Here is a 19,503-nt window from a genome sequence, read left to right on the forward strand (position 1 = left end):
AAGCCCCCAGTTTGGTCTTTCCACACTAACAGCACACCGTGACTCACAGATCCTTGAACCCGCCCCAACCTGTGCATCTCTGTGCTTTTGCTCATGGTTCTGTTCTGCCCAGAACCTTCACCTCCCTCCACCCCCAGGCCAGCTGCTACTCAGGCCTCTTCCTGAAGCCTGCCATGATGCCTGCCTGCTCGCCCCCTTACTGGGTGGCATATGTGACCCCCCCCCCCACCCTGGACATGCCTCTTTCATTGCACTCACCACATTCTATGACACTTATCTGCTTCATAGTTTTCACCCCCACTAGACAGTGAGGTCCTTTGGGCGGAAGCAATGTCTTACCTCCATCACTGGATCTCCACCTTTGAGCCCCATGCCCGGAACACAGTAGGCATTCAATAAATGTTTGTTGGGTGAAGGGATGAAGGAATGAGTGACCGTCTTCTCCCTGCACTTGAAACCCACATGTCCTTTAGAAGATTGAAAACTAAGTTTGTGAAACCACTCTGTCACTCTTCCCCTCTGACCTCTTGGTGGGTGCATATTTTGTGCCTTTTTCTCCTCGTACCCTCTCTTGTTTCTCTCTTATGCCCCTTTGTCACTTTAATGGCATGCCAGCTCCTGGAAGCCTGGCACAAATGATGCAACAGGAAAGTATCAGCTCCCGGAGAAGGCCTGGGTCCTCTGCGGGTACCAGAAGGCAGAAGGAGATTCCTGAAATTATTCCTAAGGACTCAGAGTGTGTGCCAGGAGACAACGTTTTCTATTTCCAGTAACCCCAGGAAAGCCTGGCATGCGAGTGTGGTGTCACATCAGGAGTGTTGGATTCCATTCTGGACGCCTCCCCCGCTCGTGTTGGGAATGGGCAAACAGTGGTTGGAGGGCCTTCTACGAGAATTACTACGGAGAGGCCTTGGGCTCTGTGTGGAAGGTTGGAAAAAATAAGCTCCGCTTTCTCTGCCCTTACATTGGCAAGTCTCCATCTCTGAGTGCAATTTGGGGAAAGTGCCGTGAGTTTTTGAGGGGGCTGTGATTCGGACCCTCATCCGTCTTCCCTTCCTTCCCCAGTAGGGGGCGCTGGGAAGGCCGTAAATCCCAGTGTCTCTCTTCTCCCAGCCCTGCCCTAGGGAAGGGTGGGCAGTCTCCTCCTTTGTGTTCTTGCAAGGTCCAACCTATGAAAAGGAAAGTGAAAACTAGAGTTACAGAGAAAAACAGTTACCAAAACGTGAACGACTAGACGCCCCTGACCCGGATCCTACTGATAGGCACACACCACGTATGTGGCCCCTCCCTGGTTCCTCAAGTCTGTGTGGGCAGCAGCAGGCTTGACAGCAACGTTTTTAATGCCTTCGGCACAAGCACCTCCCTGGACCTTCGCTTGGATGTACCTTGTCATGTGCCAGCCCCAGGACTTTCCTGCATCTTCCACAGCCTACCTGCCAGTTTGAACGTTGGCAGCAGCCCAGAGCCCTCACCGGGCCGAGCAGCTAAAGAGGAAAATGATGAGTACTGCATGAGAGAGTCACTCACTCTCAGGGGCCTCTCAGGAGGATTTGAGAGAAACTTGAGGGGCTGGAGCCCCACAGGGCAGCTGGGGGCCAGGCCAGAGAAATGTTATTTTGTGACTTGCTCTACTTCTGACCCCCAGTGTAGTGGGTAGCTCCCCCACAAAGTTTTGTTGCATTCAGAACAACTGGATTAAGATGACTCCTGAGGAAGAGTTTGGGAGTAAAGAGGAATGACAATTCGGGGCTCATGGAGGCACCCTGAATAGTAGGGGTGGCAGCATAAGCCTGCACCATCAATGCAGGGTCTCGATAGAGCGTCCCGGCTGATGGGGAGAGCTGAGGGGAAACTACCGCTTGACAACAGTGAAGGGAGAGATGACAAGGACGGGGATAAGAGAAGGCAAACCACTTTTTATGGCAATTATCCAGTGACTGGCAGGGAAGGCTTTCCTGGCCCACGTGGACCCAGGAAATGGGGCTTCTGAGTACTTTGCCGGGCCTGCGGGGCAGGGGGACAGATTCTGTGCACAGTAGGGCAGTGGGATGCAATGTCGCTGCTTGTCACAGCCCTGCCTAAAGAAGGGCACTGGCCCTTCTTGAGTCTGGAGTCCCATCCCGTACCTCCCCCATTTCTGCACTACCACCACCCACCCTCCCAGATCCCACACGGCTCATGGGATGGACCTTTGAAAAAAAACGGCAAAAGAAAACTAGAAACTTCCGCAGAGCAGAGAGAAACTCACCTCCAGAGCACACAAATGCTATTAATATCCCCAGCTCCCAAACCTTCCCCACACCAGCCTTCCTGGCCTCCTAAGGCCAGAGGGAAGCAGGCTCTTTCAGTGTGAAATGATCTCTAAATGCCAAGGGGTATTTTTGAATAGGATCGTAGAGGACTTGGCAAGGGTCCATATGAAACATAGGAAGTGGATAGATTCAACAGTATCAACTACAGCCAGACCCACCCAAACTGCTTCTTGCTGAAGGCTGGTTACCCAGCAGCTGGGGATTAGTTACACAGAGCCACTGCAGAATATGCAAGGAGGGAGAACCAGAGGGGAGGGAGAGCAGGAGGAGTAGCCAGTCACCCCCCTTTTCTCTCTCCAGGAGCCACACTGGGTGGAGAGAAACCATCCAGGATAAGGAGGTCCTCGGTGGCCTGGGGGAGGTATTCCAAAGGTCCCTATGATGAGTCAGCCTACCCTCTTCCCTCCACTGGACCTCTGCTCATAGCTGCTTCTAAAAGGATGGAACTTAGGGAACAAGCGACGGAGACTCTACCTTGTCTTTTCTGTTACACACATGTACCTATCCTAGATGACCTAACACATTTTCTGATAAGTAGGGAATTTTCTGACTTTCCCTTGTGATAGTACTGACAGCCCCTAACCTGAGTCCTGCCTCCTCTTCCTCCACTGAGATGGATGGAGGTTGGGGGAAGGGGGTGCTGTTGATATTCTGGTACAGTCACTACAAGACATCACTATTGCTTGAGCCTTATTAATTCAGTGCCTTAGCCGAGTCACAGGGAAAGGGGAGCCTGGAAGGAGGTCTTCACTGCAAATGGCGCCCCTGTGGTTCGTTGCTCATCTTCTAGCTGAGGGAAAGGAATGGTCCCCTGACTCTGGAGTGGGTATCCTGGCCTTAAGAAACTCATCCAAGCAACTCTGAAGAGAGATGGGGTGCCCGGGCCCATCTGGTGCCATTGATGACAAAGAGGTGGCGTCTACCTGAACCCCAGTTCCCTCTACTATGGTGTAGTTTTTTGTTTGGATTAGAAGCTTCATGTGAGGGAAATGCCAACAAGAAGAATGTGAGAACTGGAGCCATCTGGGGCCTGTCTTGATTTTATATCCAGGCCCCGTCCCCCGCTTGTGGTGGCTGTAATGTTGGACAAGTCACTAAAGTGTCTGGCACCTAAGGTGCCCTCCCATAGGAAATGGGAATTGCATTTTTGTTATTTCAAACAAGGGAGACTGTCAAGCTTGAACTTCTAGATGGGTCGGACAACCAGTCACTGTTGAAAGGCTCTTCAGTTTCTTTTGGGGTTAAAACATAAATAAAAAGGAAACATACTCTCTGAGGAAAAAGACTTATTTAATATTAAATATTAAGCACATTATTTAAATATTTAATGATAAAGTTGTTAATTGTGCACACGCCTACTACTAGTGAAGGGCTTTCACATACAGTAGCTCTAGGGTATTCTAACCCAGAAAATTCTAACTTCTTGATTTGGTTTTTTTTTTAATCTTTTGAAAGAGGCCAGCTTTAGCTTTGTTCTAATTGCCCTTAGGACATCTGGGTCTCCTGTCAGAAAAGACCCAGAAGCCTGGGCTCAAAGACACAGAAATTGGGGAGATTCCCACCACTATAAGCAATGCACGTTGTTTTTATTCAATCAGAATTTACATTGCACACTTTCCTGCTTTATCTGCCCATTCCCCAGGGAGGAACAGGAGGCACAAGACCTGCTTTGTGACTTTAGGGAAGTCTTCCCCTCTACGTGAGTCCTCCCCTTCCCTACCTGCAAACGAAATTGCCGCCTCCCCTTGAACAGACGGGGGCTGTTTGTCCAGAGGTACAAAACCTGACATATTGCTTGGCCTTGGCATATAACTTAGTGCTGACTGACCCCCTCCACTCTCCCGCTAGCTTAAGATATACTGACTGGAAGCCAGCATTTTCAGTGTCTGGCCTTAAATCTCCAAAGATCCCCAGGCCAGAGTCAACTGCGCTTCACACGCATTTTCATCGCAACTCGCCGATGGACCAGTTGTTTTATCTTGAGCACTTCGTCAAGCCCTTGGAGGAGCTGGTCCCAGGAAACCTCCTCTGTCCAAGCAAACTTTTCTTCCTCTTGTGGAGCACAGCACAGGGGCAGCTGCCAAAATCCTGGGAGAAAACCTTCCCAGAGGCAGCCAATGGAACTCCATGCGCTCTAGCCACTTTCTGCTCAAAGGCCTTCCCTCATCTCTTCAGCTCAGTTCCCATGGGGTCCTTTTTACGGCCTCAAGCCTCCTCTTCTTGCTTTAGACTGTTTCTGAAATCATTTTCGGCAACTTCTCGCCATGCAGAGAGCCTGGACCTCCCAAGCCTGAGGCTGCCTTTAGCTTCCTGACCTGTGCTTCGGACAGGGTGGGGTAATCTATGTGGGGACCCCCCTCACCCCTTGTCCCCATTTTCCAGTAGGTTTGGATCTTTCCCCCTCAACCCAGAACCATGACATCTGGGATAGCGCCCTTCGTCTCAATCCTTGCAGAATCCACACCCTGACAGGCAAGCAGAGCCTCTGGTCCCACCTGCCCGGACACACTTTGCAGGTGTCTTCTCTCTGGGTCTTGTCACTAACCTCCTTCCTTCTTTCACTTTTCCCTCCCCAGGGGAAATCTTTTTTTTTTTCCAGAATGAATAAATTCCTTTGCCTTTTTGTTTCTGGAAGACATTTTTGCCTGTATCCTGTATCTTTTCTCTCTTTTACCACTTCTCATTCTGTTAGTATATCTTCAAGGATTCGGACTTTTGAGAAAATAAAAAACTGGGGAAGTGCTAGGCTATTTCTGCTCTCCACTCAACCACATCCTTCTCTTGCCTGAATTGGGGCAGAGATGGGGTTGCACAGAAGGCAGACTAAAGAAAAGAAAAAGGAAAATTTAAAGAGAGAGAAGAAAACGTTTATACTGCACAATAATCCTCCAGCCTCATTCATAATACACAGTCAACTTTTTGTGATCAAGTTCTTTCTTCTAGGAGCTCCTCGGAGGCCTTCGGAGGAGAGAGGGAGAAAAGGGAGGGAGGAGGTGGGGTGCTTCCCCATTCTCCTTGACACACTCGTGCCTATTTTCTGAGATAAGTCCTTCCTTGTGCTGGCTAGAAATCAGGCCTGGATTCCAGATCGCACAGTGCTGAGCTAGTAAAGGAGTGGGCATAGAATATATATCTAGACTCCCAGAGGGTAGCTGGGCCTAGGTGGGTCTGAAGTCTAGTTCTGTTTGGCCAGGGGCTGACTGGATCTCTCTTTCTCCCAACAGAGAACCCCCAATTCTGCTCCCACCCCACTCCCTCCTTTTTGCCTGAGGGAGGAGATGAACTCTTCTCAGCCCTACCCTCCCACCTGCCAAGGCAGGAGGGTGGATAGAAAGCAGGCGCTCAGCTGATGGGGGTTCCTTGCCTCTAGTTACAGGAAACCGCCTCCCCAACCCCTTCCTCAAAAAGAGATTGTCCAGTCCAAGGCACTGCGCAGATAGGAAGCATTTCTAGAATAGGAGCCTTCCACAAATCAGGGAGAAAACTGATCTTCTGTTCCTGCCTGAGAAACAAGACAATATAGGTTCAAACCAAGAAGAAGAATTACTTAGGACAGAAAAAACATTCAGGTATGCAAGAAATGGTGAAGCTCTTGATTTTCAGTAAATCTGCATAATTTCAGTTTCAAGAACCACCCTACCAGGAATGTGGGAAATTCTACTTTGGGTGATGGTTTGGGCTGGGATCCCGGGGCCCTGGACCTACCCATAGTGCCCCTGGCTCTTCCGGCAGGGCTGCCCTAGGGCTCCCCCGCTGGAGCCCATCTTGCTGTCCTCTTTCTTTAAGGGGCTGCACACAGGCATCCCTCTGTGCAGGACCCCAGACTTCTCTTTGCTCTGTCCCCAACCTCAGAAAATCTCTTTTGACTTGGGGAAGCCTCTTTCTCATCTGTGAGCTCCAAGTCACTATGCTTCCGGTCAAATGAAATCCTCTTGTGGGCCTGGCTTCTGAAACAGAGAGGTGGGCATACTCTTGCCACTATATTCCTCCCTTGAGGAAATGAAGCCAGAACCTGGGATCTGCTTAATGTGAGACAAGAGGGAGGAGAAAACACAAGGAGGGGGAGAGAAGCTAATACACTGCATGTTCCTCAGTCACACTTGCTTTCAGAAGGAGTTACAATTCCTGTTGTAATCAGTGACTGGTAAAGCTCATCTTCTGTTCATCCTTTAAGTTTGGCTGAGAATTCGTGCTTTATTTCAGTCAGTTTAGAGCATTCCTCCCTTAACATAAACTGTGTTAAAACAAAGTAATCCCAAGTGAGGATTTATTTGTGGTGTCCTCAAGACAAATAGCTTAATCTTAAATATTATTTACGCAGAATTATGCTTGGGAGCCATGTACATTCCCCTGCTCCCTACCCAGTCCTACCACACTTTCTTTAAGGTGTCGTCTCTTACAGGAAGCCTGCTTTGACTGCCCTGGTCCACACCGATCCTCATGCTTTCTGAATTCCTAGCACTCTGATGGTAATTCCTTGTATTTTCAAACCGAATCACATACGGTTCTGTTGTTGTTTTTCCTCCAATCAGAATGCAGGATTTTACCTCCCCAGAGCACATTGCACAGGGCTGCCTAACTCTACAATGTGTGATCCTTAACGGTAGGGACCACGCCTGTGCCATCCCCTGCCACTCTCCCAGGGCCTCACACAGGGCTCCATAAAGGTTTGTGAAATGAATGGGTAGATGGATGGAGAGATTGTACAGTCTTAACCAATTACCATCACAATGAGCTATTTCTCCTTTTTTTTCTCCCCTCAACAATAATTCGGTGGAGAAATTGTTTCAGATTCATATTCGTTCATGGAAGTAATGGACTCCCCCAGTACTTTTCTTCTTTCTATGGAATCAGACAATGAAAGAACAGAATGTTCTTTAAGGCATAGATTAAAGTTGTACATAAACTATTGAAATTTAGAGCCATAAATTAAGCTAGCATTATGTGTAGTTCTATTTCTTACATTTGCAGCTAATGCTGTTGATTCCAGGATGTTAGAGTTCTCCAAGGTTCTTCATTTCAAAACAAATTTACGTCTTACTGAGGTCTTACAGTTGTTCTTTGCCTCAGGTCTTTGCAAATAATTCCAAAGAGCCATTGATGTAGGCAGTTTATAGAAAACAACACAGATTACTATATTGGAAAGTATTTTAATGGTATGCTCCAAGTGAGGCAAAATCCTTATTTATCCTGAATGATGCCAAGTAATAAATAATGACCTTTAAAATTCATTTGATAAACATGACTCTTTCAAATAAGCTTTTGCTGACTGCACACCCAAGTGTGCAAGCAATGAGGGATGGCTTGTGGAAGGACTCAAGAAAAGACTGGGAGATGGAATAGGAGACATAAGGTTTATTGGGACTTACATACAGGGAGTGTCCAGGGGCAGCTGGCTGGACAGAGTTACCGCTACTACAAGCAGAGAGAGGTTGTTTATATAGGCAGGAGAACAAAGATAATGTGCTTGCCTACTGTCCCAACTGTCCTTGCATGGCCAGCATTCCATGGACCAGTAGTGCACATGAAAGGGCTCTGCATTCCTTCAAGATGTAATTTCTTTGAGATAATGGATCCCAGTTGGCTGGGCCTTGGATTGTTACAAATAGCAGATGGTTGGCACCCTGCCCAGAAGGGGGCCAGAAGGACACATGGCTGCTATAGGGCATGTAGGCTAGTGCCCTTACAAGGTTATGTGAGACATGTTAAATATTTTTTAGTTTTGGATTCTTATAATGTATTTTTAAAATTTATTTCTAAGAACAAGTCATCAAAAATTTGAAATACTTCCCATAAAGACAATGGATGGATGTTGACTTGTGTGCCATCTCAAATTCATACAGCAGTGTATGCCCTAGCATTTTAAAACTGGAAGAGTTCTGAGCCAGCCCTGATGGCCTAGTGGTTAAAGTTCAGTGCTCACCGCTTTGGAGGCCCAGGTTCACCTCCTGATCGCAGAACAATACCATCTGTCAGCTGCCATGCTATGGCAGCAGCTCACATAGAAGAACTAGAAGGACTCACAACTAGGATATACAACCGTGTACTGGAGCTTTGGAGAGGGAAAAAGAGAAGGGAAGATGGGCAGCAGATGTTAGCTCAGGGCCAATCTTGCCCTGCAAAAAAAAAAAAAAAAAAACTGGAATAGTTTTGTGTTAAGGATGTTTGCACCACTCTGGTTCCTGTGGTTGACATAAGTTCATAGAAGTGATCAGGAAAAGTCGCCATTGGGGTCAGTATTCTATCTCCATAAATCTTCCAAGATGCCTTCCATTTGTCTGGACTGCTACTCTTTGTCCTGGCTCTGTAGGGGATCAGAATTTGCCACCCAAAACATGTCTCTTTGTGGGCTGGCCCCGTGGCCGAGTGATTAAGTTCACGCGCTCCGCTGCAGGCGGCCCAGTGTTTTGTTGGTTCAAATCCTGGGTGCGGACATGGCACTGCTCATCAAACCACGCTGAGGCAGCATCCCACATGCCACAACTAGAAGGACCCACATCGAAGAATATACAACTATGTACTGGGGGGCTTTGGGGAGAAAAAAGGAAAAAAAAAACCCTTAAAAAAAAAAACCGTGTCTCTTTGGCTTGATTACTTTTTAAAAACAAAAAACTCTGAAAGAAACTTTGACCTTCCCCCTAACTGCCTAAAAGAATTTAAGATAGAAGGCCTGTTCTAGGAAGGAGCTAATACCATCAGATAACTATAGTATAATATAAACTAGGTGTGATAGACAGCGAGGAACCTAGCAAGGGCCGTTTAATCAAAGTCCTCTCCATCTCTCATTGTCTTTACACGGCATGGTCAACATTTGTTTATCAAGCATTTGCTTTTCCAACTCCATGTAAATTGCCTTCCTCCCCTTTGAAGTCTCAAACCACCACCCTTAACATCCTCCCTTGTCCTAAGCTGAAGATGGTATTTAAGGTAGTGTCTTCCACCATTTTGGCAAGTTACTCAGTTTTCTTGGGTTTTTCCCATGTATACATGTTATTAAACTTTGTTTGATTTTCTCCTGTTATTCTATCTCATATCAATTTAGTTCATACCAGCCAGAAGGACCTAGAGAGTAGAGGGACACTTCTTCCTCGCCTATGGCTCTCCTCACACCCTGCATCCCTCCAACCTCCCCTCCAACTCCCCCTAAACTTGGGCTCTCTTCCTCTGCTCCTACTCTCCGCAGAAGGTGTTGACTCAATACCATGGTTTTGGATTTGCTATTTATCCAACAAATATCTTTTGAGCTCCCACCCTATTCCATGCACTGTGCCAGGTCCACAAAAAAAAATGAGGGAAAGAGCTCTCCCTATAGGAGCTCTCAATACAGGGAAGATGGGCAATTACAAAAATGGAGTGATTGTTGTCACTGGGGGATCATTAGAAGGCCATCTAATCCAGTCCTGGAAGGACAGAGAGGCTTCTAGAAAACTGATTCCCATGACATGATGGTCAAGAAATAGAGCACCCATGAGAGCCCTCTGGGATTCACAGGGCTAACTGGAGAGGAATTTGAGGGGCTGGAGCCCCACGGAGCAGCTGGGCAGGGCCAGAGAAATACTGTTTTATAGCTGTTGCTATGATCCACTCCTACAAAGCTAAGCAGCAGGCCCTTTCCAATAAAAATATTAGGTCTAGGTACTTTGGAGTGCTCTAAGAAACGCAAGTCCATTTACTCTCATTATGGGAAATTATTTAGTGTTCAACACAAGGCATCATACTATCTTGCCTCTGTTCTCTGAGTGACTAATGCTACTCAACTCAAAATGCTATACCCTCATGAGAGAATGAGAGTGAAAAAGGCAAATAGTGTCTTAGTATTATTCTGAAAATAGTTCTTACCCCATGAAAGAAACTCAGGAACCTACAAGTGTCACTAGACCATGTTTTGAGAACTACTAGCCTTGAGTATGGCCTTAAAATGGATTCTGACACTGCACCTGGATTAATAGGGAAGGAATTCTGTAATTGATGAAGATGTCTGCCTTTGGCACAGGAATAAGGAGTGGTGGCACATTTGCCATGTGTTTGACATTCCCATGAAGCATAATCTCATATTTCCCACATTCACAGACATTCAAACTCTATAGTAATAAGATTGGTTTTAAAATAAATATTCCATTATCTATACATCTAGATGAGAGCTATCATTCAGAGTAGTCATCTTTAGCGTCTGGTTATTTCAACAGCTATGACTGTGGTTAAAATTTGGGGGTTCTTCGTAAACCCAAAATATAAATCAAACTCATTACCTTGTAGGCAAACTTGGTTTTGACCAAGATGATACTTAGGAGTTGGATAAATTACTTATTCCACCAGTCTTGGCTCCAAATGACTTCCAATTCATGAAAATAAATTAAATCTTCCTTGAAGGATGCAAATGTGTTATCAATGAGGATATTACAATTATTCCACCAATAATTTGAGTGTCTATATTGTATCAGGTACAGTACTTAGTGCTGGGAGTGGAAATGAAAGGCACAATTCCTGCCCTCGGGAGTGTATAATCTGTATCAAACAGACAAGAAAACCAGCAGTTAAAATCCAGCCTACCAAGTGCCATAGTTGAGGGGTGCTCAAGCTGTGTTGAAGGCAGTTAACTCACTCTGAGGGGATGGGGAGGAGTAAGGAAAGATTTCCCAGAAGTGCCTCTTCAGCTCAGTACTGAAGAACTTGAATGAGTTGGGTGGTAGTGGAATGGGGAGGTAGCACATAATTGAGGAGGACTTTCACATGCAAAGACCTAGAGATTGAAGAAGAAAGCAAAGATCATTTAGGGAGCTTGCAAGGAATTCAGAGTGGTGGTAGCAGAAGCTGGTGAGGCAGAAATGCACTCAGAGCAAGACAGACCAGCATTGTCAGGTTTTATCCTGAAGTCCAAGGAGATCCACAGACCAATGCGCATTTTAGAAAGATCACTGTGAGTTCCTACCATATGCCATGCACCATGCCAGGCCCATGAAAACAATAAAAATATGAGTCAGATCTGTCCCCGTCCAGCCCATGACCAGCAGTCGTGTTGGGTTAGCCTCCCAAGCTCTTGGCTTTAACTACCATGTAGGCCACTCAGCCTTGCTCAGTCCACAGCCAGGAATTCACATGTGACATCATGGCACACCTATCTCACAGATAGGAAGGGAGAGGCAGGGTGGACAAGTCAGAAAGAACCATATCACTTTTACTGGAAAAGTGCTCAGAATATATGTCCCATGCAGCGTCATGATCCAGTGGAAGAAACTCAGGTTTGGAGCTGACTGACCTGGATTGCAAGTTTCTTATTCTCTCTGAGCCTCCAAGTCTTCACCTTCAGAATACCTGCTACAAAGTAGGTGCTCAAAAGTGGTCAGTATTTTATTTCTACTCATTATGACAAGCCCACAGCTGGTGGGTGCAGAGCAAGGGCAAAATCAAACAGAGCTTGAAATGCTGGCACCCAAGGAGTTGTTTATTTTATATTGGCAGACTTGTCACAATGTCCAAACTTAGTCTTTCACCTAGAAATTGTGACATCATGCTGTCCAACCGCCAGCAACACGCAATCGGGATGAGAGAAAAATAGGGAGGTGAAACTAAATGAGTAGCAGGAGTATTGGGTTGTTTAAGACTTCTCTTCTTGGGTTGCTGTGTGTTTCTCCACCTGCAAGACAGTGCGTTTTCATAGGCTCTGCCCTTATGAATGTGTATGAGCGAGTGCCAAGCCAGGCAAGAAGCCCGTTCTCAGCAGACTGGTAATCCTGAGCATAGCTCCCAACCCAGCCACTCTGAACCACGCCTGACCCCACAAAAGAAAGGAAAACAGAAGAGACATTGGGTTGGATCTTCCAGAAGGTCTTTGTTGCAATTTTCTCCGTCGTTGAAAAAAAAAATTACATCATCAAATAAAGACAATAGCAGCACAGCTTATTGAAATGTTACAAGCAAATTTGCTTTTGTACTTTTCCTAAGAACATTACGAAATTCCCTCCTCCCCCCACCCCGCATTATTTTCTGTAAAATGCCTTTTTTTTTTAAGCACCATAAAATCCTACAGAGAGAAAAATAGGTAAAACACCTCCACACATGGGTTTATTGTCGCGGTCACTGGATCTCCTGCCTGTGACTCTGGGACGAGGAAAGAGGCTGGAGGCTGGCATGTGGGTTGGTTTGCATATCGCTTCCAGGCGCCACTGCACTTTCTCCCTTCAAGCTCAGTGCCCTGATGGAAAAGGAGAGGTTGTCCAGTTATCCTCTGCGGCACAGGTCTGCTACATCAATGGAGTGGGAGTCCTCTCAAGGATTTTTTTTTTTAATGCACAGGGTACTATTTGAGATTTTTAATTTAGAACTGAGAACAGAAAGCAGATTCCAAATCTCTTAGGCACCTGTGAAAATGATAATCACTTTCAGTAAAATCAGAGACACCTCTTATTTCTCCTCAATGCCACTGTGCTGATGTCAGGTGACTTAGAGACGGCCATGGGAGGACTGAGGTTTACACGGATTGTGGGCGGGTTGGTGAAGTACAACACAGCGGTTTATCGTGCAAGGACAGAGGGCAGGGCTTTATTTACAGCCATGTAATCAGCATGCTGTACCGCCAAAGTTTCCATACGCAACATTAACAGCACTCACAATGCCAAATTACAGTCACCTTTGTTTCAATGAGTTACCATTTTTATTTTTTAAGACTATTACTAACTAGCTCTTACACTATACCACTGAAAGCTCCCCCTGCTCACTGTGTTTGCACACAATTGCATCCTAACAGTGACAAAGAATAACCCCCACTTGAAACATTGGCGGGATGTGGAAGGCAGAGACATGAAATGCAATACTGGCTTTTTTTCTCTTTTCTTTTAGAGAGTCTCTGCTTTCTAATGTTTGTTTGTTTTCCTCTGGTTTGGGAACCATGGTACACATTGGATGGTCTACATTCTCACCCAATCTATTGAGTAAAAACCTGTCCTACCCTAATTCTGGCCACATTCTCACTAATCCCCAAAACCAAGCATATAAAGAGATGAGCAGCATTGATTCAGCCGGGAAATGACATCATCTCAGAGGGAGGCTAGGGGGTGGTTTGCTAATTTCTAGCACAAGAAGGACTTTCAACATGGAATGGTCCCCACAGAACTCAAAGCAGCATTTCCTGCGTGTGTGTTCGTCTGAGTGAGAAATATGTGTCTACGGTATATGAATTCATGAAGTAATCAAAGGGAACCTTTGCTACAATTGACAGCAAATAGCAACAGCTTACAATTGTTTAAATAGTCCTAACACCATGCAAAAAATGCCCGCACAGCATGAGCCCTCCAGTGACACTGTGCTGTAAAGGATAGAGTAAGCCTACAAAGGGCAGGATCCTCATTTGGACACCAGGTTCCCAAATACATCTGGTCTCCATCAATCACCTAGAAAACAAATTGCAAAGGGCAGGAGACTAAGCTCTCATCTCAGCCGAAAATGAGTCGGCCCATTAGGCAGTCTTCACAAATCCAGCTAATAACATTCTTAATCAACTTAGTTAATGCGTGGACCAGGGAATGTTTGGTCAAAGAACTGCAGAACTCAAAGGGACCTTGAGGATTATCGGCGTTCAACTCCCACGATATGCTGATGACGTAACAGGGATGCAGGCAACACGACTAAGATCACCACGATCACAGGCTGGGACTGGTGGAGCCCAGACGAACAGTCCCAGTCAACTTAGTTTTAGGCCAGGGGCACCCCTACCTATACGCACATTAAGGCCCTCCCCTAAAAGTGAAAAATTCCTAGAGTCACTATTGGGCTAGGACTGGGTACTGAGCTGCAGGCTCTCCAAACTGTCCCTTGGCTCTCACCAGTAAACCTCCAGATCTGCTATGGAAGAAAAAGTCAGTACCTAACTACCAGGCGAAGCAAAAGACACTACCCACTGAAGATTCTGAACATGTGCTCTTTCCGTGTGCAAAATCAAAACGTTTGTTCCAGGTTTACAGTGGAGTGGGGAGTGCAGGTTGGAAGGGCAGGGCTGTGCTGACGCATGTTTAGAATTCATAGCAGCTTTGCCTTATCCAAGTGAATTCTATGCACTATTTGGCCCCGCATTATAAAGGTAACATTCAAGCAACTTCTAAACAACTGCCCCCCACCCCCATGTCTTAGCTTGTACCCACAGAGAGGACTCCAACCTCTTGTTCCCTCTCAGCTTCTCCTGTGGGGAGTACGGTACAGTTTGTGAAACACTTGGCCCACATATTAAATAGACCAATCTCCACAGAGGGAGGACTCTTCTGTGATTGTATTCCTCAGAGACTTGGCCCCATCTGTACCTGGAGAATGGGTTATATTGGAGATTTTCCCACTCTTGGCCAAGGGCTATTTTCCATCCCTCCGAATTACTGTGATTTGACTCAGTCGGAGAAGCGTCTATGCACACACCAACACCTGTCCCATTTGGTAGTGTGCAGCCTAGTGCTTTGAATTGTTTTATTCCTGATATATGAGGAGTTCCTGCAAGATAAGCAAGTAAAGTGCAAAAGAGTGCTTTCAAAGGGCATTTCTACCAGTACAGAAGGGGTGCCACATACAGCATTCCCAAACCAAAAACCAAAATAATGTCCAGTAAGTGTCTGCAAGGCCGACACTTTAGGCCCTGTTTACACAAAGACCTTGTACTCTCTTAGCAGTAGAGATTTGAGCCTCCCCTATGTACACTGTGTCCCTAAAACTAGAAAGACACACATGTGTGCACACGCACACAACACACACACTCAAAAGGGTGCATAACACGGATACCGTAGCAAAGTTGAAAGCAGGCTTTGGTCAGACAGGCTTTGAACACCAGCTGTATCCCCTTCTTGCTGTGTGCCATTGGGTAAGTTACTGACTTAGCTTCCCCGAGCCTCCATGTCCTCGTCTGTATAATGGGTTTGCAAATACTTCCCGCAGAGTGCCTTGAGGTCTCTGTGAGCGAATGCCCATAAAGTGCCTAACCAGGTGCCCAGCCCACGGAAGCCACTGGATAAACGACAGGGAAGCCTCTTTTCCAGATTTGGCTGTAGAGTCTATAATGTTAACACACTACTATAAACAAGGTACCCAGGGATAGAAGGTAGAAACCCAAACGAATGAGATCCATGGACAGTTTAATCAGGAGGCTTTAAACTTGTCAGAGAGAAAGTCCCAGTTATCTACCAATTTCTTAAAATACATTTTGTCAGGCTGGCATGGTTCCCATCATAAGAAATAACACCCACACCTGCATAAACCTCGTTTCCCAAGTGTCTGTTAATCACTGTGTGGACACAGGATGTCACCAGTGAGCCACTGCTCCAGCCCAATGGAGGCGTTAACCCAAACCTACCTTGGACAAGAAGGGTCTTATCAAAGTTGATTCTTATTTGGCTCCTTCCCAAAAGCAGTGCCAGAACTTTAACTAGAGCCTAAAAGTTGGGGAGGCGGAGGCGGGTGGGCAGTTTGCATGTGTTCAGGCAAGAGCTGTGCATTTTTGGGAAATGAGCAGGAAGAGGTCTGCTATGGTACCAGTGGTCAAGGATGCAGTGGGCGTCATTTTCCCTGGAAGTCAGAAAGCATTAGATGGTTTCTAGAAGCCTCTGCTAGCCCTTTGATCTTGTGATAAATCCACTCTGTGTATTAGTCATATGAAATCCCCAAAAGGTGGCACTTGAGCCTGGAAGGCCCCTAACCAGCAACGTCCTGGTGTTGCAGATACTTCAGTGGGGAGCCCCAAGAGCTAAGTTTGAGTCAGGTCAATGGGCAGCCAATTATGAAAAAGGCTGAGGCCCAGGGTGGTTGGCCTATCCATAGTTTTCCCTCCCTAATAAAAATCCATTTAAAATCTTTCTCTCAAAACCTGCGAGCCGCCATTCCCCCACTTTCCTTCACTAGATGTTCTAACCTCATGGAACAATGATGATTACCACATGTTGAATATTGTTTGCCTTCCAACAATCAATCACATTGGTGTTCCAATTGTAGAGAGCAGCAGATGCAAACAAGCAAGGAAAAGGAAGGGATGCTTTCAAAATAAAGGGACACCCAAACATAAAAGTGAAATATTTTAGATACTTCTTTTAAGTATTATTTTGTAAATGGTACTAATGGCACTTAAGCTGCAAGCAATTAAAACAATTCAATCTTCATTGTACAAGGGTTGGTTAAGGGATTAATTTTCCTTTTGTTTGAAGATAGCAACGTTGGATCTCGTAACTATGTCTACCCTAAGACACCCAAAGGGACAAAAAGCCCTGAGATGGAATGATGCCACGGTCCTCCTTGGTATGTCTCAGACATGCAAGATGTCTATTTTTATAAAAATTTAGCATCAGCTAGACAGAACAGCAAGCCACTGGCATCATGCAAGGCAATAGTTTTGGTATTTTTTTCCCCTCTTATCAAAACAAGTTATAACTGAAGTTCCACTAGAAAAGTGAACATGAACATTTCAAAACCAGTTTATTTTTCACATTGCCCCCACTGAGGAAAATGCATGATTTTTGCCTGTAACCATGCAGCAGTGGAGACTGAGTTTTTACCAACGCCTCCAAGTTTGTTTGGACTACCTACCCCCGTGAGAAAGACAAAATTCAGTCAGCCTCTGTCATTGGTTAAGGTGATAGCCACAGTGTGATGTGTTTGTGATTTTTTTTCTTTTGTAATGAGGAAAGCAATTGCACCTTTTAATACGTGTGCTCTGATCTGCTTCCAACAGATTCCAGGTGCTCTTGGGTCCCAGGGACATTCATTTGGAGCTTAGAAAGAGTAGGTGTGCACTGAATGGTTTGTATCAAAATTCAAGCTCAGAGTTCATGCCACAATGTCAACTCCAACCCTTGTCACAGGTACCCGGTTCACCCCCAATCCACTCCCCTTCTGTGTGTGCACATATCACTAACGGCAGGTTCAGGAAATGAGACTCCATTTAAGAGACACACCTGCTCCTTTCAGAAGGCTGGTCTAAGGAATAGCTGCCCTTTTCTACACGCCATGCCAAGGCGGTACTGCACAGGGGCACAGCATCACCATGGACATGCCCTTAACATTTGCCGGTATGACCTCCTATGTGCGCAAATGCTCCCTCGGTGTCCTGCGGTCACTATCGGAAGTGAAGTCCTTGTTCTTTGATTTCTTTTGGCAGAGCAAGCTTTCTGAGTTGTTTATGGCACAGTGAAATATATTCTTCGATGCTATGTAATTTCGGACTAACGAGAAGTCTGTTTAAGGCACGTGTCTCAGGGTGAATATAAAAACACAAGCGCTTCAACAAGTCCAATGTCCTTAAGATTTAGTTTCTGTCTTCAAGTAATGCGTTGTTCTCGAGTTCCCTGTCTTTGGTGTCGCTGGGGACCATTCCGTTCTCTATGCCGGCCTGCTGCTGGATGCAGTCAGTCAACATGGCAGTACTGGAATGGTCCGAGTTACACATCTTTTCCGTCTCCTCCTCTTTCTTCTCTTCATCCAGGGAGTAATTCCGGAAGGTCTTGAGGATCTTCTGAACGTCCTCGGGCAAGGTCTTTTTGAGGTCCTTGTTTTTCCTCTTGGTGAGTTTGGAGGTGGACCCAAACTTGTTGATGATGTTATCCTCAGAGGCCCCCTGCCCATGTTTGTTCAGCTGCTCTGACCCCTTAAGGCGCAGGTTGTTGGGCCGGTTGTTGATGCTCTCCTGGGACGAGGCCTTGAAGCGGCCCGTGTCCAGCGCGGCGAAGACAGAGCGCTTCTCAGGAGAGAGCATGTCCAGCGAGTGGGCCCGCTGGTCCAGGCCCAGGCGCCGGCGCTCCATGCTGCGGATGGTTGCCGCCCGCTGCAGCTTGTCGTGGATCTCCACACTGAGCCGCCGCCGCGTCTCCCGGAACTCAGCTGTCACATTGGCCTTCCACTCGGCCGCGTGGGCCTTGATTTCCCCGACCTGGCAGAGGGACAGAGAGCAACAACAGACTGAGGGACTCCTCTTCACCTCAGATCCCCCAGCCCTCAGGTGTCCCGATGGGAAGGTTGGCTCAGTGGAGGCCAGGAGAGGGTGGAGCATACACCCAGGGGGAGGGGTAAAATCCTGCTTCTGCCCTAGTCTTTCCTGCCGCCTAAATACCCATCTCAAATTGGCTGGTGACTGATATGGCTCAGGAGGCACGTGCTGGAGAACCCAATGGAAGCCTGAGATTTGGAGATGGTGACTGAATGGGAGGCGGATGGCATTCTGGGAGAGAGAGCAATATTTGGAGTTGGACAGGCCTGGGTTCCAGTTCTACGTCCACCCCTCTTTTAATTGTATGGCCTCACTCCTCCAGTATAACTGGAGTGATCATGTCTCACACACACAGTTTTTACTGTTATGTGAGAGAAAGACATGCTAGCTTGGTCCTGGGCACAAATCAGATGCTCAGCAGGTCCTTCTCTGTCCGTCCAATGCCTCTATTTGGGTAAGGTGACCAACCTGTCCCAGTTAGTCGGGGCAAGTCCTGTGTCCTAGGTACCCCCTCAGTCCTGGGCAAACTGGGACTGTTGGTCACCCTGTATCTGGGCCATGCGATGGTCCTGTGCTATTGGGCTTGCCCTGGTTTAAGAAGACCCTTTAGGGCACCTGGTAACCAAATTTCTCTGGTCAGGGTGCAAGAAGGGGACATGTTCTGCCAAAGCCCACGGAACATACTTCCTGAAAGTGAAGTTGTGCATGAGGATCAGTAGCAAATTTCCAGGCTCTTCTCCAGCAGGGCAGACAGTACAAGCCTTATGCTTTCCTACACAGATGCATAACTCTGATTTTCGCATTGAGGACACTCAATATTTATGTTGTCTCTTTTGTTATGGTTGCTTTTTACGGCAGGTCAGTTAGCTACCTGGGGAATCAGACTGGAGATTGCATTGCCAGTGTTTACGTAAGCCAGGAAAATGAACATGTGGGCCCAGGAACGATACGAGAACTGTCTCTCCCGGGGCCTCCCGTATGGAATGATGGTATTCTGGGAAGTGAACAGTCGCCCTTAAAGAGGCTGTCCCTCATGCTGTTTCTTTGGGTTTTATCTCCCTTCCTTTCCTTGGCTCTTTCCTTCCCCTTCCCTTTCTCTCCTTCTTTCTTATCTGTTTTCCTCTCTTCTTAGGAGAACTACATGGACTTTTCTTTTAAATCACAAAATCCACCTTCTTGTGCCTTTTCTTGCCTTTGTATAGGTTTTCATGCACCTTTCTAAGAGGGAGTAAAGGCTGCATGCCCCTG

The 19,503-nt window shown here is 46.6% G+C and overlaps 1 protein-coding gene across 8 annotated transcripts in view; it reads right to left on the bottom strand.

Annotated features, from left to right (window-relative positions):
• Nucleotides 1-339: 339 nt before the first annotated feature.
• KCNK10 (potassium two pore domain channel subfamily K member 10) overlaps nt 340-19,503 on the bottom strand; it is a 147,288-nt gene continuing 128,124 nt past the window's right edge. For 5 of the 8 annotated variants that reach the window (XM_070249591.1, XM_070249592.1, XM_023628223.2 and 2 more), the window contains one exon: nt 12,122-18,198. In XM_070249591.1, coding sequence (XP_070105692.1) covers nt 17,578-18,198 — 621 coding nt within the window. In that variant the 3' untranslated portion in view covers nt 12,122-17,577. Of the gene's footprint in view, nt 1,170-12,121; nt 18,199-19,503 lie in introns of those variants that run through there. The other 3 variants (XR_011432033.1, XR_011432034.1, XR_011432032.1) reach the window with 2 other exon arrangements.

The sequence above is a fragment of the Equus caballus genome, chromosome 24, assembly GCF_041296265.1.
Source record: "Equus caballus isolate H_3958 breed thoroughbred chromosome 24, TB-T2T, whole genome shotgun sequence".
Classification (NCBI taxonomy): Eukaryota; Metazoa; Chordata; class Mammalia; order Perissodactyla; family Equidae; genus Equus; species Equus caballus.